Here is an 18,384-nt window from a genome sequence, read left to right on the forward strand (position 1 = left end):
CGCCTGCGGTGCCAGCATCCCATATGGGCGCTGGTTCTAGCCCCGGCTGCTCCTCTTCCCATCCAGCTCTCTGCTATGGCCTGGTAAAGCAGAAGATTGCCCACGTTCTTGGACCCCTGCATCCGCTAGGAGACCTGGAAGAAGCTCCTGGCTTCAGATTAGCGCAGCTCTGGCCACTGCAGCCATTTGGGGAGTAAACCAGTAGACGGAAGACCTTTCTCTCTGTTTCTCCCCCTCACTGTCTGTAACTCTACCTCTCAAATAAATAAATAAAATCTTAAAAAAAAAAAAAAAAGAGGCAAGGCCTGTAAATAAATCATTGCAATACAGAAGGTCAGCTGCCACGCCCAAGCCAACACAAGGAAGGAGGTGGCCACAAAGAACCCAGGAGCCAGCGTGGAACGGGCCACAGGCACAGCACAGACTGCAAGTTCCTTGTTTAGAATTCCAATGGAGTCTTGGCTATGAAAGCAGAGTGTACATTTGGGTTGGATTAAAACAAACAAACAAACAAAAGGCAGGTTAAATAAAAAATGAAGACTATAATGGAGAGGACATCTGTGTTTACAACTGCCCTGAGTGAAATCTAACAGCAGTCAATTTCTCTTTGCCTTTTTCAAGAGAAGAGAGTCCAGGAAAAATGGCACAAAGAATGCTTTTCAGCCTTATCTTGATGGGAAAGGAATCAATTTAATTAGGCTTAGATTCAAGCAGGCTTAAAGAAAGAAAATCTTAACAGCTGTGTTAAAGAACATGCATTACAGTTTCCTTCCAATAACTCTAAGAATGGCTAACTCCCCCACACAACCTGCTACCTCCTTTACATCCCAAACACAACCGGGCCATCACTGCTCACTGTCTGTCAAGGCAGCAGGTGCTACATGAAGGAGGGAGAGAAACAAAGTCTCCCACACCTCGTGGAGCTGATGAACCAGGTCACCTCTCTGAAGCCGTGACTTACAGCTGCAGAACCAACACCAGCCAGTCACCCATGCTGTGCCCTGTGCTTAGGGAAGGGGCTGGGGCATTTAGATAATCTCAGAGATCTTTTATTCTCTACAGCCTCAGCAGGGGCAAATTTATTCCTATTGGGAGGCACCTTGGCCAGCAAGCATAGTTCTTTAACCTTCAGAAGCAGACAGAATTGGCAATCGTAACAAGATATTTTCTCATGAAATGATGGCACTGTCCATCAGAATCATAATTTTTTTTTATTTGATAGGTAGAGTTATAGACAGTGAGAGAGACAGAGAGAAAGGTCTTCCTTCTGTTGGTTCACTCCCCAAATGGCCACTACAGCAGGCACTGTGCCGATCCGAAGGCAGGAGCCAGGTGCTTCTTCCTGGTCTCCCATGCGGGTGCAGGGGCCCAAACACTTGGGCCATCCTCCACTGCCCTCCTGGGCCACAGCAGAGAGCTGGACTGGAAGAGGAGTAGCCGGGACTAGAACCAGCGCTCATATGGGATGCTGGCGTCACAGGCGAAGGATTAACCAAGTGAGCCTTGGGTTTATTTTTTAAAGAGTTACTATTGATTTACTTATTTGAAAGGAGAGTTACAGAGAGAGAGAGGCAGAGGCAGAGGCAGAGGCAGAGACAGAAAGATCTTCCATTCGATAGTTCACTCCCCAAATAGCTCCACAAACTGGAAGCTGGGCCAGATTGAAGCAAGGAGCCAAGAGCTTCTTCCAGGTCTCCCATGTGGGTGCAGGGATCTAAGGACTTGGACCATCTTCTGCTACTTTCCTAGGCATGTTAGCAGGGAGCTGGATCAGAAGTGGAGCATCTGGGACTCAAACCAACACCCATATGGAATGCCAGCACTGCAGGCAGCAGCTTAACTCATTGTGCCACAGTGCCAGGTCCTCATGAATAGGTTTATTAAATTTTAAATAGATGCATGATGGGCCATTTAGCTGTAATTGCATAGAATAAATAATTCTACCAAGCTCCCCTCAACACTAAGAACCAAAGAAAAGACAGCCAATAGGCACAACTCAAATATTATGCAATTTAAACTTAGAAGGCAATATGTGAGAAAAAAAAATGAAAGAATTTTTATCTAAACTCTTATCTAAACTAAGAACCAAGCATGTCTGTCATCTTAGCTGATAAGCAGAGAAAGCAACTGGCAAATGCCTGACATCTGAGTTGACTCAGCTTCACAGTTTGGCAACGGTGTTGGGCTGCCCGGAGCAAGTTTCTTTACCATGGTCTCCCCAGCATGCCTGGCAATCATAAAGTCAAGAATACATCAAGGAGGTCTCTGGTCCCACCTTGTGTCCCAGAAGACAGACATATATTATCACATGATGACCTGTCTCTTTAACAACCTCAAGAGTATCAGACATAAAAAACAAGTCCTTGCCGGCGCCGCGGCTCACTAGCCTAATCCTTCGCCTTGTGGCGCCGGCACACAGGGTTCTAGTCCCGGTCGGGTGCTGGATTCTGTCCCGGTTGCCCCTCCTCCAGGCCAGCTCTCTGCTGTGGCCAGGGAGTGCAGTGGAGGATGGCCCAAGTACTTGGGCCCTGCACCCCACGGGAGACCAGGATAAGTACCTGGCTCCTGCCATCGGATCAGCACGGTGCGCCGGCCGCAGCGTGCAGGCGGCAGCGGCCATTGGAGGGTGAACCAACGGCAAAGGAAGACCTTTCTCTCTGTCTCTCTCTCTCTCACTGTCCACTCTGCCTGTCAAAAATAATAATAAAAAAAAAAAACAAGTCATATACCGTGCAACATTTCCATCAATGACAGACCCACACAGCCAGTTAAAGCCCCAGCCTTCAGCGCTAGCATCCCATATGGGTACCAGTTCAAGTCCTGGCTGCTCCTCTTCTGATCCAGCTCTCTGCTGTGGCCTGGGAAAGCAGCAGAAGGTGGCCCAAGTCTTTGAGCCCCTGCATACGAGTTGGAGACCCAGAAGAAGCTCCTAGCTTCAGATCGGCTCACTCTGGCCATTGCAGTCATTTGGGGAGCAGACCAGTGGAACGGAGGACCTTTATCTCTGGTGCTACCTCCCTCTGTTACTCTTTCAAATAAATAAAATAAATTAAAAACAAAACACTATAATGGAGCTGAGAAGTCCTCAGTGCCCAGTGGGGTCATAGCCACCATAATATCACAGCATAACATACTACTCCATGTCTGTGGTGAAGCAGTGCAAACAAACCTACTGTGCTACAGGTGGTATAAAAGCATAGCACATACTTGATAATAACCATGTTACTGATATACATATTTTTAAAATATTTATCCATTTTATTTGAAAGAGAGAGAGAATCTTCCATCTGCTGGCTTACTCTCCAAATTGCCACAATGGCCAGGACTGGGCCAGGCCAAAGCCAGGAGCCCAAAATTCCATCTGAGTCTCCCATGTGGGTGTAGGAGCCCAAGCACTTCTGCCATCTTCCGCTGCTTTTCCAGATGCATTAGCAGGGAGCTGGATCAGAACCCAGATGCAAAACGGCACACTAATAAAGGATACAGGTACCGCAAACAGCAGCTTAACCCACTGACATAAGGCCGGCCCCTCATTTATGAATTTGATGTGCGGTACATAAGACTTGGTAAAAACAGTGATATGTTACCAGTTTCCATATCTATTGTACTTTTTATTATTCTTTTAGAGTATTCCTTTTACTCTGGGAAAAAAAGTATCCTGTAAAGCAGTCTGCCCTGTTGTGCCAGCAGTGGCCTCCCACCTCTCCTGTTTACTACCTCTCTGGACTGCATCATCAGGCCAGAGCCAGGGGTGAATGACCACATGCCATTGAGGTGGGTGTGAACACACCCCCAAGGTGGGTGTGAACACACCCCAGGGTGTTCACATGGTTAGAAACACACATCTCCCTTGTTCACTGACTTAGAACTGCACTGGAAACTGGAAATGTTCAAAGAAGGTGGCCAGATACAAATGGCCCTGTTGTAGACAGGTCAAAATGTATTACACTCCAACTAATTAAAATGAAAACAAAGTTATTTTTTATTTACTGATCAGACCAGTAAAGTTTCAATGAAATTCCCAGCATAGCTGCATACGTGGGAAACGGAGCTTCTCACAGTTTGTCCACACTATTTTATTATTCTGTAATAATAGGGTATTACTACCAGGAAATAAATACTTTAAATATAAAAGAAAAGCTCTGAGGTACACTGGGGAGAGGCTATGTCTATTTCGTTGCCTGGTCCAATCCTGATGTGCAGCAGGCCCAGGAATACCAGCTGGACAAGCGCTGTGGCTGCTACAGACCCTCCCTTTCCAGTTTATTCGTGCAGCTGCACTTCTCTAAAACAGTACTGTCCAGGTAGGACAGCCAACTTCTGCACATCACGCCCAGCATTACAAATACTCACTCATGGCTCTGAGCACACGGCCTGGGCTGAAGCTCTCGGTTTTCTGTCCTAGGAAGAAATGTCTGGCTTTCACCCATCTTCACTGCACTTGGAACAGCCGCTCCGCACCATGGAGGCAGCTGCCTTCCGTCTGCTCCTCTGCTCTTCCTGCTACCTCTGTGTTGCAGCAGATGACAGCTGGGGACTACAGTTAACGCTTCAGGTCGCTGGGCTACTCAACCATAGGTTCTCAAACCAGGTGACCGGAGAATCACCTATGGGCCCTAAAACACACCAACATCCAGGCCCTGTCCCTGAACGATGAAATCTGAAAATGTGGTCTGCGGGGTAGGCTCTCCAGTGATGCACATGAAAGTCTTAACAGCAAACTCATTAGCAAGCTCCAGGCAGGTGGAAATGAGAGCCCCTTCCCCATCCTGCCCAACACCACCACCCTGGACCCTGGGGCAGGGGCCTCTGGCTTCACCATTTCCCTTCAGTGTGTGGCACAGACACCACCCATGCCTACCTGTGGTGTGTAATGGCATAAGTCTGGGAAGAGCTGCCATAAACAACAGGATACAGGAGGCCTGAGACACTGCAGGGTGGAGGGAGCTTCTGGTGCCCAGGAGATGGGCATGAGAGAAACAATGAGGGTCAAAGATCAAAAAGGCTCAGGGTAGGAGGGTGCTTGGGACACCCTCATCCCACGTGGGTGTGCCTGCTTCAAGACCCAGCGACCTCTCTGCTTCTGACCTAGCTTCATGCTAAGGCACTCTAATGGCCCAAGTACTTGGGTCCCTGACACTCACATAGGAGGGAGCTCCAGTCTCCTGGAGTTAGCCTAGCCCAGCTTTGGCTGTGGCAGGTATTTGGGAAAGGAACCAGTGGGCAGAAGATCTGTCTGTCTCTGTCCCTTCTACCATCCCCACCTCCCTCCCTCCACCCCCTGGCTTCAATAAAATGAAAATATCAAGACTGTTCCTAAACCAGTCTTGCAAATTTCAGAAGCTTCCGAAGCTCCCGATGCCTATTACAATTTCTCAAAAGCCACAAGTCACCCCCCTATTATCTCCTGCTGTCTTAGCACAGAGTGACAATGAAGGAAGATACAGGTTAAGTCACCTCAAAAAGAGCTGGATGCTCACATCTAAACAGGGAGAGGCATGAAAGCATGACAGGGTACAGAAGGCAAGAGAAAGCATTGCAGCAAAGCCCCAAAGACCAGAACTAAACATCCTAATAAGCCAAAACAAATGTCAAGCCCAGAGAAAAAGTCACCTAAATCCACCTAAAACTACCACAAGCAGGTCAGGCCCTGAATAATTATTTGCTGGATGAATGCAAGCTGTTTAAAACACCAGGACAGGAATTATCAGGAATGCCACTGGAGAAGAGTAAATATCAAAAGCAAATGCTGGTCTTTGAACAGTCTTCTGTATGTGGGAAGGCAGACTGAAACCCGAGCTTGCAACTAGCAGACAAATAGGAAAAAGAAGAGGAGGGTGCGGGTGCAGGGCAGGGTGGAGGGGAGGTTCTGGATTATTTCTGCATCAGCCCCTTAACCTTGCATTTGTTCCCTTCAAGCCCCGAAAAGGAAGGAGGGGAGGACGTGAAAGGCTTTCTCTAGCTAAAAAGCAAAAGCAAACCCCGACATCTGTGGCGGGCTCAGCGGTTGTGACGGAGGAGTACCTCCTGAAAGGGGCCCATGATACCCCACCCCCAACACGGAGGTGAGTAACCTCAGGAGCCCAGAGAAATTTCTGGAAACTTTTTAGTCCAGGGGGCAGGAAATTGAGACGGGAAGAAACTGCTAACTCTTTTGAAGCTCCCTCTTCTGACTGAAACCGTGTACATCTGAACACACGCGCATGCAATTAACACTATAGGCTCAGTGTTAACAAAAGTGTAGCAGGCAGCAATTAAAAACTTATGGGCACGTCTGCAAACTTACGGGCACGTCTGCCCCTACAGCTTCTTAATCTTGACCAAAACTGAGTTAATAAGCTACCAAAATTTAAAGAGCTCTGTATCTCAGTTTTTGTTTATGAAAAAAATGAATGTTGACACAATAACAAAGTAGCCACGTCCTCTGGACATCAGATTCTTCCACAGGGTCAGACGGGAGTGCAGTGGAGGATGGCCCAGGTGCTTGGGCCCTGCACCCCATGGGAGACCAGGAAAAGTACCTGGCTCCTGGCTCTTGCCATCGGATCAGTGCAGTGCACCGGCCGCAGCGCGCCAGCCGCGGCGGCCATTGGAGGGTGAACCAACGGCAAAAGGAAGACCTTTCTCTGTCTCTCTCTCTCACTGTCCACTCTGCCTGTCAAAAAATAAAATAAAATAAAATAAAAAAGAAAGAAAACAGCGGCTTTCCGAGAAGCAGCTGAGAAGGCAGTGTCATTGAAAAACATTGAGAAGCTTCACCCTGTGTCAATTTCTGAGTTACTCTCAGTTTTTAATTCTGTCTCTAGTCTGTTCTTTCAAACTATTTTTACAGGCTCCCAGGAAGAGACGATGGAACTGCATTTCCCAGTGTTTCTGTGTTCGTTTGTTTCTGGATCTGGTCGACGGCCAAAACCACCAACTGTGCTCCAAGACTCCTGCTGCTGCTGGCCGGCTCTGGCAGGCAAAAAGCAACAGGATTCAGAGGCTGGGTCATGCCACCGTGTCGTCACATAAAAAGAACCGGAGACGTGCACTCCTGGACCAGAGGCTCAGAGATTCAGTCTGCCCAGATTCTGCAGTGACCCTCAGCAACATTCCTGATAGGAATTCAGCCACTTCCCAATACACTGTGTGTGCGCACACCTGCCACACACCCAAGAGCAAGGAAGTCAATGGTAACTAGATGACTCACTGCTTTTCTATCTGTGCTCCAAACAGGGATCCTCGGGCTGGTGGTGTCGCCCAGCAAGTTAAGCCACCACCTGTGATGCCAGCAACCCAAATGAGCACCAGAGTGAGTCCCGGCTGTTCCACTTTCAATCCGGCTCCATGCTGATGCACCTGGGAAAGCAGCAGAGGATGGCCCAAGTACTTTCACATCCACATCAGTGTGGGAGACTTGAACAGAGTTCTGGGCTCCTGCCTTCAGTCTGGCCCAGCCCTGGCTGTTGCAGCCATTTGGGAAGTAAACCAGCAGATGGAAGATATCTGTCTGTTTTCCTCTCTTTCTCTTTCTCCCCTCCCCCCCCCCCATAATTCTGCCTTTCAAATAAAAAATAAATCTCAAAAATAAAACAAGGGGCTGGCATTGTGGAGGCATGGGTTAAGCTACCACCTGCGATGCAACATCCCATATGGGTGCTGGTTCGAGTCCTGGCTGCTCCACTTCCCATTCAGCTCCTTACTAATGTGCCTGGGAAGGCAGTGGAAGATGGTCCACTTGGGGAGTGAACCACTGGACAGAAGAGCTCTCTCTTTCTCTTTCTCTCCACTCCTCTCTCTGTAACTCAGCCTTTCAAATAATCAAAAAAAAAAAGGGGGGGGGGGGATGCTACAGCTATGAGATGCTAAGCCAAACTACTAATCAGACAAGGAAAGACAAATGTTCTCATTCACTAAGATAAAGTACAAATTTGAACACATATCCCTGTTTCACCCTTCATTTTCCTGATTTTCCACCATCCACTGGTATCTTTGTGCATCTCTTGCCAGTGGAGAACAATTACCAACACAACCAGGCTGTAGGCACCACGCAAAGTATCTCAGAGCTCCTATCCCTTCCAGGGAGAGTGCCTAGCGACGGCAGCACCCAGCATCATAGAATCCAACACAGAGTGCACAGACAGAAGAGAGGAACTGAAACATTAGGCCTGAGAGCGAAGAGCCTATAGCAGTGGAGCAGGACAGTGAGGGACTCAGAATTCACCAGAGCCTGGATGCCGTGGCCAGGGCGACTGTATGAGCCAGTGCACCCAGGAAGCACACTTCAAAGGGAAAGGCACACCTTGGGTAGGGGTGGGGGTCAGGGCTGTGGTGCAGCAAGTAAAGCTGCCCGGCTGCTCCACTTCCGATCCAGCTCCCTGCTAACGCGCCTAGGAAAGCAGCAGAAGATGGCCCAAGTCTTGGGCCCTGGCATAGATGTGGGAGACCCAGAAGAAGCTCCTGACTTCAGTCTGGTCCAGACCTGGCTGCTGTGGACATTTGGGGAGTGAATCAGCACATGGAAGATCTGTTTCTCCCTCTCTCTAACTCTGCCTTTCAAATAAATAAAAAAATTTAAAAAACAATAAAAAGAGACTGTGTATGAGGCTGGTCCTTCTTATTTCGTCCCTGAACCCACTGCACTCGGCTCTGTGCCAGAACGCTACAGTTAAGTTACAGTTCTCACCAGACATCCACAGACAGGAAAACAGAATGTGTGCTGGATGCTGGGAAAGCAGGCTGCAGAGTGAGGAAAGACCGGGAATTCAAAGGTAACAACCATACCCTTGACCCCTGGTAGGAATTCAGGCTAGAGCGGCTTGCTGGTCAACTCACGAAAATCACTTTGCATCTCTCACACGCTCCTGCTCTCTTTCTCTATCATTTTTTGAAAAGTGAAACTTCCACCTGCACTCCAGCTCAGCCCCTCTCCCTTCACCATCCATTTCTCCCTCTCTGCGAAATGAACCTTGGGTCCTACTCAGATATGCTCCAACCTTCCTACCCACAAGGGAAGCCGCCCCTCAGCACTGGACCCTCATCCAGCTGCTGTGCCCCCACCCCATCCCCTGCCCACCCTCACTGCGAGCTTCTCTGAGTGGCAGGGCAGTGCACACCCACTGCGCCTGCGGGACACTGAAGCTGCAAGCTCTCAAGTCCAGTGGTCTGGTCCTTGGTCTTTCTCTACTGACCTCTCAGCACCTCTCAACGGGGGTGCCCTGCCTGCCCTGAGCATAAACTTCTCTCAGATTCTATGAGCACGTTCTCCCCTCAGCTCCCTCAGCCTCAGCAGCCGCTCCATCCACTGTCCCATCCTTCCTGGTCTCTGTCTCGGGCTCCTCCACGCTCCAGTGTGGTTCCTCCCGGGCCACTTCCTTTCCCCAGGGCCACCACCCAGAGTGGGTACGAAATGCCACGGCCAGGCCAATGGGCCCAAAACCACCTGCCATAACTGGCCTGGCCACCACCCGACCCTCACTCCAGCACACCCTCTCCCCGCTCCTTCAGGCCAGGCTCAAGTCCCAAATTCTCCAGGAAATAAATTCCTCTGGCACCTCCCTGGCCACGCTGATCACCTGCCTTGTCTGGATTCCTAAGCCACTGAAACAGTCTGCCCTACAGGATTTATTCTTTAATTAGGGCCACTCCTTAACTTCTCTAAATGCCTGCTTCCTCCAGTACAAATCCCTGCTCCCAAGCATCCCTTTTACCGGACCCGGTACTGAGTCACACTGGCAATGCCCGAATTATCAGTCCATTGACAGCAAATACAAACATTCTATAAAGGGAAAAACCAAAACTCATGCACCATCTTTATTAAACCGTCTGAGAAAAGCCTGGGACTGTTTCTAAGCGACTTAACAAATCACAAATAACCTTTTTTAAAAACTTTGTCTAGAATCACCTTGTGGCATGAGAAAAACACATTTGGAAAAGCAGGGCTAAGTCCATAAAACTTTCTTCAACAAAGTCCTCCAAATACTCAAAACTTAAAATACTGGGAAGCATTTCACAGAAAACATTGAAATATAATAAATGACGACTATTTTCAACAAAGCTTTAAATGCAGAGAACGTTTTGTTCAAATCCTGTGTTACGATAACAAATACAATACAATCCTTCAGTGCAAAAGCTTACATGAGATACTGGGAACAGGGGTGGCCAATCCAGGATTTCCACCAGAGCTCCCTCCTCAAACAGGGCTGTTCACCAAGACCGCTAAAGGCTCTGGTGAAACCCAGTTCATACACAACACAGAAATAGCCTTATTTTTCATTATTTAAAATAAAAATTCTTTCCTATCCCTGCCACCCTCCCAACACACTATCAGTGAATTTTTCTCTATTCATGCATAAAACAACTCAGCCCAAAACACTTGGCCTCACACAGGAGATCAAAGCTCAAACCAGGGAGCTTTCCTTGGCCAAACAGCCTCCTCTCTGAGCACTCTAGCCACTGGCACTTGCCCTTGACATCCACCAACACCAACTGCACAGCGTCCCACTGGACACTGCCCTATCCAGCGCAGCGGGCACACCAGGGTCCTCCAGCCCTAACCTCTTCTTTTCTCATCCTTCAGAGAGCTCAGGATCCTCGGGTCCTCAATCTCACCAACTACGCTCCGAGAGTGCCATGGCCTCCTTGGTTCCGTTTGCCACATGCACATGTTCTGAGACTTATTCAGTCTTTCTCCCCAGCTACCTGTAAGAACCCGGAGCAGAAAAACCAATTTTTACTTATATTCTACAGTGAGTTGTACAGTTTCATGTAAAAATACCTGCAAGTCCTAATCTCCAGAACATTCAAAAACAGGGCCTTTGGAGATGCAATTAAATTTTTTAAAAAGATTTATTTATTCACTAGAAAGAGTTGGATGGAGAGAGAGAGAGAGAGAGAGAAATCTTCCATCTACTGGTTCACTCTCCAAACGGCCACAACAGCTAGGGCTGGGCCTGGGAGTTTCATCCAGGTCTCCCATGTGGGTGCAGGAGCCCAAGTACTTGGGCCATCCTGCACTGCTTTCCCAGGCACATTAACAGGAAGCTGGATAGGAAGTCCAACGGCAGAACTCAAGTGCCTATATGGGATGCCCTTAACCCACTGTGCCACAGTGTCACCTCCTTAAATATCTTGAGATTATTGTAGACTTAGGGTACACCCTAGAGCAGTACCTTGTATATTTCTAAAAGAAAGGAGAGGGGACCGGCGCTGTGGCACAGTAGGTTAAGCCTCCACCTGTGGTGCCCACATTCCATATTAGCACCAGCCCAGGTCCCAGCTGCTCCACTTCTGATCCAACTCCCTGCTGATGGCCTGGGAAAGCAGTGGAAGATGGCCCAAGTGCTTGGGCCCCTGTACTCATGTGGGAGATCTGGAAGAAGCTCCTGGCTATGGATCAACCCAGCTCCAGCTGGCCGTTGCAGCCATCTGGGCAGTGAACCAGTGGATAGAAGACCTCTCACTTTGTCCCTCAAATAAATAAACAAATCTTTGAGAGAGAGACAGAGAGAAAGGAGAGGATCTGAGACACAAAGACATAGAGGGAAGAAGGCCATGTGAAGACAGAGGCAGAGACCAGAGTGAAGCTGTGGTAAGCTGGGGCCACCAGAAGCTAAAAGGAGCACGGACCGATTCTCCCCTCAAGTTCTCAGGACAAGCATGGCCTTGCTGTCACCCTGATTTCAGACCTGAGGCTGAGAGAAGAAACTCGTTGCTTCAAGCCACCAAGTTTGTGCCAATCTGCAGCAGCCCCATGAAAATAACATGAAAGAAGGCATTGCACAAAAACTACTGAGCAAAGGAGAGAAAGCAAGGGGAAAAGGTAAGAAAGCATCCCACTACAGGAACTGGGACCCAGCCTCAGACACACTAAGTCTTTGTGCGACCAGCACAGGTCGTGTCTCCACGGCGACTCCAACCCTGCGCCTAGTGAAAGGCGGGAACAGGCCCATCACCTCTTCTACCAGGCCCCACACACTTGGAGCCCACTTCATCCGAGCAGCAGCTTTTAACTGATCCTGAAATCAATTACACTTCATCTAAAGAGCTTGCAGATGCAACAAGCCACTGAATTAAAATGATATTTCAATGGCACTAACATTTAAATCAGCTAAGGAAAAATTCAGTGAAATAGTGTCCCTGATAACGCACCAAAACGTGATTTTCTACCATACCACCTGTTATTTTTTTCTGCAAAGCAAAATCAATTTGCAAGGAGTTGATCCAATCCAGCTGCAGTTGTTGACTTATCAGATAAACTGGACCAAAACAAGAATCAACTTAAGCGCCACTCACCGACCTAGAACCTCAGTGTTGACACCGCCACTGGGTGATGACTAATTTCTGTTTTGTGGAGTAACAAAGAACGTCTCTCCAACACAGGGGTTTTTCTCCACTACACCCAAGAGTGAAATTAAGGTCCCATGCCCAAAATTTTCACTCCAAAGAATCCAGCTAAGAAAGAAAGAAATACCACGGTGGCTACCACCAAGGGGTAGAGGGATGGCTTTAAGAAGTCCAACAAAAACAGAAACTAGTTTATCCATCTTCATACCTCCTGCCATGCACAGTGACAGTGGTCCTGAGCCTAGTGTCTCCTAATTCAAAACACAGAAATGAGAGTCCACCAGGTGTGGGTAACGCTGGCCTGCGTCCTTACTCATACAGTCTCCTGCTGAAGCCGAGTTAAATTACAACCCCGACTGGAGTTTTTTTCAGAGATGGTGCTGTGGCCCTTGCCCTCGTGTTCTCAAAGTGGCAGCCTTGATTTTTTTTTTTTTAAAGGAAGCCAACCAAAACAACAGAAAAGGAACACCGAGCCAGTTTGACAAAAGATCCATTAGAAACGCTTAGGACTCCCAAGTTTTCTAAACCAAGTTAACGTTCAGAAAACAAAATCTGGAGCCGCTGGGGCCAACTGCTCGGCGAGATCTTGCAAAGCTGCGCCGCGAACGCCTCCACAAGGCGACTCCCACCAAAATGCTCCCTCCCACAAGGCTCAAGGAACCCTCAATTTTCACTTGAGAAGTCCCTAGCTTCTGACCGGGCGCTCCCAGAGACATGGAAACCGGGTTCCCAGGCAGACGCTCAGCTCCCAGGTTTCCAGCCCTCAAAAGCAAGGCTGTCTCAAAGGGCGCAATAAAACAGGGGTAACAAAGGGCGAGGGAAGGCTCCCGGGCCGTGCGGAGCCCACGCCAGCGGCGACCCCAGTCCCGCTGCTGCCGACTCTCCCGGCCCAGGGTTCCCCGGCTGGGCAGGGCCGGCGCTGGCAGCCGAGGACCGGGTCGTCTGCAAGCCCCAGCCCGCATGAATGAGCTCGAACTCGGCCCACGGCGTGTTTACTTGCATCCCCACGTGGCTCCGCGCCGCCAAGCAGAGCAGCGCCCGGGAACCCGAAAACTTTGCAAACCAGCGGAGCCCGGGAGGCAGCCTCGCTCTCGTCCCCGGCACCCCAGCCCCAGCCTGCGGCTTCTCTCACACAAAGACGCCCGGGTGCCCGCGGGACGCCGCGCTCCAAAGTTGCCTGAGGAGACTGGGGAGGGAGGGGACGGAGAGGGCCGGGCGCCCCGCGCGCTACTCACAAGGTGACCGTGCGGTTGGGCAGCGTGTCCGGGGGCAGGACCTGCGCGAGCTCCAGGCTGCTGCACACCACCTTGCCCTCGGCGGCGCCCGCCGCCCTGCCGGCCCCTCGAGGCCGCCCGTCGTGCTTGCAGCCCGGGGGCAGCGCCGCGGCGCCGCCGCCTCCCAGCAGCGCGAGGAGCGCGAGCAGCAGCAGCGGCGGCGGCGGCGGCGGCGGCGGCGACGAGCGGCCCCGCCGGCGCCCGGGCGGCACCATGCTGAGGACCGGGCCTGCGGGCCGAGCGGCGGCGCGGTGGCCTAGCGGGCGGCCCCGGCGCCCGGGCGGGCGGGGGCGCGGCGCGAGCCCGGCGGCGCCCGGAGCCTCGAGGCGGTGGGAGGACGGGCCCTCCTCGGCGCCCGCATGCTTCTTTGTCCGCCGCGGCCGCGCTCGGCCTCCGGGGAGCCGCGGGGTCACGGCCGCACGGGTCCCAGCGCCTCTCTCCGGCCCGGCGGGAGCACCGCCTCCTCCTCCGCCGCCGCCGCCGCCTCCCGCGGTCCGGGCCGCGGCTCCTCCCCGCCCCTTCCCCTCCTCCTACTCCTCCTCAGACTCCGGCTGCGCTCCGAGAGGGAGGCGCTCGCGCCCGGGACCTGCGGGGCCGGCCCGCGACCCCGGAGTCGGGGTCGGAGTTGTGGAGGCCGGTTATTCCTGGAGCGGGAGGAAAAAGTTCGAGGGTAAACTCCAGTCGCAGTGCCCCTCTCCTCGCGTCTCCCTGCGCCTCCGCCGCCGCCGCCCTCCTGCAGACAAAGCGGCCCGGTGCGCCCCTCGGGGCCGCCGGTTTGGGCCCAGGAACGCTGGCTGGAGGATGGGGTGAGGAAGAAGAGGAGGGCTGAATTTCCTGGACCCACAACCCGAGCCGTGAAGTGCATGTATCTTCGAGGAAATTACCTTCCTCCGTAACTATGCAATTCTCATTTGTCTCCGATACATCGGAGACAGGAAACAGGTTCCTCTCCAATAAAGTAAACTCTCTAGAGCCATTTCTTCCCTTTAGCTGTTCCTGCCGAGAATGGATTGGGGGCGCAGTGGGAGGGCAGCCTTTTGGAAGAAATTGCTCTCTCTTGTCCAAAAAGAACCTAGACGTTAACCAGCTAGAGCCGTGGTGATCTCAGCCCACCAAGAAACCCCAGCTGAATTCACTGCTAGTTTAAGACCTCCCCAGCCTTGCCCTAACCTTTGCAAACCCAGGGCCCGCCTACCGTTTGTTTAAAACTGTGCAAGCAGTGTGTACAGCTTTCACAAAATGAGTTTTAGTCGATAGTCGACCTTGAGAAATGCACCTTCCCAGCAACTTGGAAGGCCAGGTGTGGATTCAGAATTCTCAGATAGCTTGGAGTTCCGCCCTGAGATCTGTCAGCTAGGAGGGAGTCCTGTGCACCTGCGGTCCCACCCGCTTGATTCCTAGGCCCAGCTGCATTTGAGAACAAGAGAGACTTTCTGCACCAGTGTGTGGACACTGCACAAGGCTTACCCAGGGTCTGTCTACACCTTCAAGCAGCCACTGTTGGGCCCAGGAATGCACATACCAGTCCTAGGTCTTCTGGTGAGAAGACATCTGGTAAGACACCTGCCCTGGCCAAGAATGGCCTTGGGAATTTGGGGTAGGATTTTCTGGGGTCTTGCATCCTGTGGACAGTCTATACAATGGGAACTGGCCCTGGAGGTTCTTCATCCCAGGAGGAGAACTCTGGTAGGTGCCCTGGAAAATGCAGATTTGCTTTCCTGTGTGTAACGGCAGTACTTCCTAATACCCCTGTAGAGTTTGTCTCAGCGACCAGTGTCTCATGAATCTATCCTACCAGGAATTTCTCCATTTACCGTACACTATTGTGTTAAATTTGAAAGGCAGTTCATTAGACCAAGACTTCCTGAGTTCAACTATATAAACTCAATATTGCCCAGCACTATCTGGTAATACATTCTGTGATGATTGAATTGTTCTGACCCAAGTGCCTGGTGTTAGGAAAAGAGCCCTCCTCACACGGGGCACCAAAATGTTAGGAAAAGAGGCACAGAATAGAGGAGGCAGTGTACGAATTTACAGCCAGACCGAATTTATTCAGAGAAAATAAATCCATAGAAGTGGGTGATCAGCTGCCCGCGTGCACACTGATGGAACACGTGGCAGAAGGCCCCACCCCAGGGGCCCCGGACCTTTTTATATTTTAGGAGGGCTGGGGATGGGGGCAGCAGGCAGAGGGGAATTCCTGGTGCTGGTCTTTCAGGTGGCTGTAAGGGGTGGGGCATGAAGGCAATAGGGTGTGAGAACCAACTGAGTTTCAAGGGCAGGGAATACATTCCAGTGTTTATCTATGAGGGAGAATGGCTGAGGCTTATGTCATTCATTGTTCCATCACCTGGTTTGTGCCCCAGCTCTGGTTTCAACTCTTCACTCCCTGCTGATGTGCACCCTGGGAGAACGCATTGATGCTCCTCGGGTACTTGTGCTGGTGCCACCCATGGTGCAGATCCAGAGGGAGTTCTAGACCCCAGGTTTCAGCCTGGCACAGACCTGGATGTTGCAGACATTTGGGGAGTGAACCAGCAGATGATTCTATGTCTGTGTGTCCCTTCCTCTCAAAATGAAAATGAATACTTTTTAATTTAAAAATTGTTCTAGATCTTTGCTGTCCAGTGAGGAGGCAAGCTATAGCTATCTATATAGCAGTTGAAATTTAGCTAGTAGATGATAAGTGAGTTTTTCATTTTAATTAAATTTAACTTAAATGCTTAGTGGCTACCATATTTGTGTTGGACAGCACAAATCTGAGCACAAAGATGGGTAGGAAAAGTGGGAGATTATCACTAAATAGCTTTGATTTTATAAATAGCCTTAGAAGGCAAACTGGTGCCTCCATATTAAGGTGGGTGAAATTGGCCACATTTCCCTTGAATTTATTTGCAGAATTGTTATTCTCTAACAAAATCATCATCATTATCATCACCTGTTTTCCTTATAAAGCTAAAATCTTCCTACTGTGGCAAAATGGAAGCTTATAGTAAGCATTATTGCTACTGATATAGGTATGAATAGTCATGTGAATGTATGAATACATGCATATTTTAAAGTTTCTCATTAATATTTACCTGGCAGATGAAATAGCATAATCACAAGGGTGATTTTGCCAGGGTGAGTTTATGCACTTAACTCCAGATGTGCTAACCCCTATAAATTTCCTAAGTGTGGGAAACTCAACTGTGTAATTTGTGATAGTAGTCTCCATAAATATCTATAATTTTGTATGTCTGTTAAATTTATAGTTGAGACCTATGTGCTTAGGTATTCTGAAATTTATTCACCATAAGTACTAATATGAAGTTGGCACATAACTTTTCTTCACTGAGCTATATAAAGTACAAAATCCTGAGACAAGGTGATACAAATGGTACTATGAATTCAAAGAAGAATACAGAGAAAATGTTTTTATTAGATGGATAATTCCAGCCATTCTTGGACAAAAATCCCTCATACCATCTTTGAAAATAAAGATTACTGTACATCACAAGTAGTAGTATGTTAAAACGGAAAAGTACTTTTTCTACAATGTAGAACTTTGAGTGCGTGGAAACCTCAGCTGTCATTCTTTGCCAGCACGAATTCCTAAGGATATGACAAGTAGTCCCGGCCGCACTGAGAAAGCTCTCAGAGGATGACACTAACTGTGCTTACTGTCCCTTCTCCTTGATCATGCCAGCAATTAAGTTTGAATGAAGCAACCCTGGCTTTGACTGTTTCCTGCGAGGCAGGTCTGTTTACCCTGTTGATGCCCTCTCAGGCCACTTGAATAACACACCATTTGAAGTTGTATGACTTCATGGGTCCTTTCAAAGTTCTCAGTCTTTGATTGCCCCACTTTGGAGCAGAACGTGCTATAGAAACTGAGAATTGGCCTGTTAACCATACTCACATGCACAAAAACAAACGAGTAAAACTGTATTGCATCAACTATGGCTTTAAGAATGGAATGGAATGGTAAATCAACTACATTCCAGTGCTTCTGTGCTGCAAATTCTGTTGTGCTCTGTTAGGTGAAACATTTAGAGATGCTTTGTTTTTTCTTCTTAATGGAGAAAGTATAATAACTCTGTGTGCAAGGGTGTATCTATGTAAATGCATATGAAATAAATGTTATATATATGAACATATATGGAGTAAACCCATAATTGTCCATATTATTGATGATTTCTTTTTCATGCTTGCCTTTCTTCCCTACCAGACTAGGAGCTTTTGGAAACTTTTCTTGACTCCCTTCATAAATAACTCCCTCCCATGTTCCATCATTCCCTGTAACATTACTCTAGAATCTAGACCAACTTTACAACATGTCCAAACCTGAATATGGCTTCCTTTTTATTCCTTTGTTTACATTTTTGTGTTAATCTCTCCCCTACAGTATCAGCTCTGAGATGCTCTGTCTTGCTCAATTTTTATGTCACGCAACTTTTGTTGCTGCTAAAGAGCCATTCCTAAACTTTATCCCCATAAAGCTAGAGAAGCATTTTCCCAGCCTGCCTTGCAACTATTAGTGGCCATATGGCCTAGTTGTAGCTAATGAGAATCAAAAGCTGCTCCATATGGTAGCCACTACACACTTGTGACATATAAACATAAATGAATTAAACAAAACTATAAATTTATTCCATTGGTCACTTGAGCCACAATTCTGGTTTTCTTTTTCTTTTTTTCTCCCCAGAAACATTTTATTTAAGGAATACAAACTTCATACATTTCTTTTTTCTTTTTTCTTTTTTTTTTTTTTTGACAGGCAGAGTGGACAGTGAGAGAG

At 49.1% G+C, this 18,384-nt stretch overlaps 1 protein-coding gene across 1 annotated transcript in view; it reads right to left on the bottom strand.

Annotated features, from left to right (window-relative positions):
* ADGRA3 (adhesion G protein-coupled receptor A3) overlaps window positions 1–14,110 on the bottom strand; it is a 139,770-nt gene extending 125,660 nt beyond the window's left edge. Inside the window, exon 1 of the mRNA XM_008274595.4 lies at window positions 13,563–14,110. Within this exon, the coding sequence (XP_008272817.3) occupies window positions 13,563–13,816 (254 nt within the window). The 5' untranslated portion in view covers window positions 13,817–14,110. The remainder of the gene's footprint in view (window positions 1–13,562) is intronic.
* Between the last annotated feature and the right edge of the window lie 4,274 nt (window positions 14,111–18,384).

Source organism: Oryctolagus cuniculus, chromosome 2 (genome assembly GCF_964237555.1).
Source record: "Oryctolagus cuniculus chromosome 2, mOryCun1.1, whole genome shotgun sequence".
In the NCBI taxonomy this organism is placed as follows: Eukaryota; Metazoa; Chordata; class Mammalia; order Lagomorpha; family Leporidae; genus Oryctolagus; species Oryctolagus cuniculus.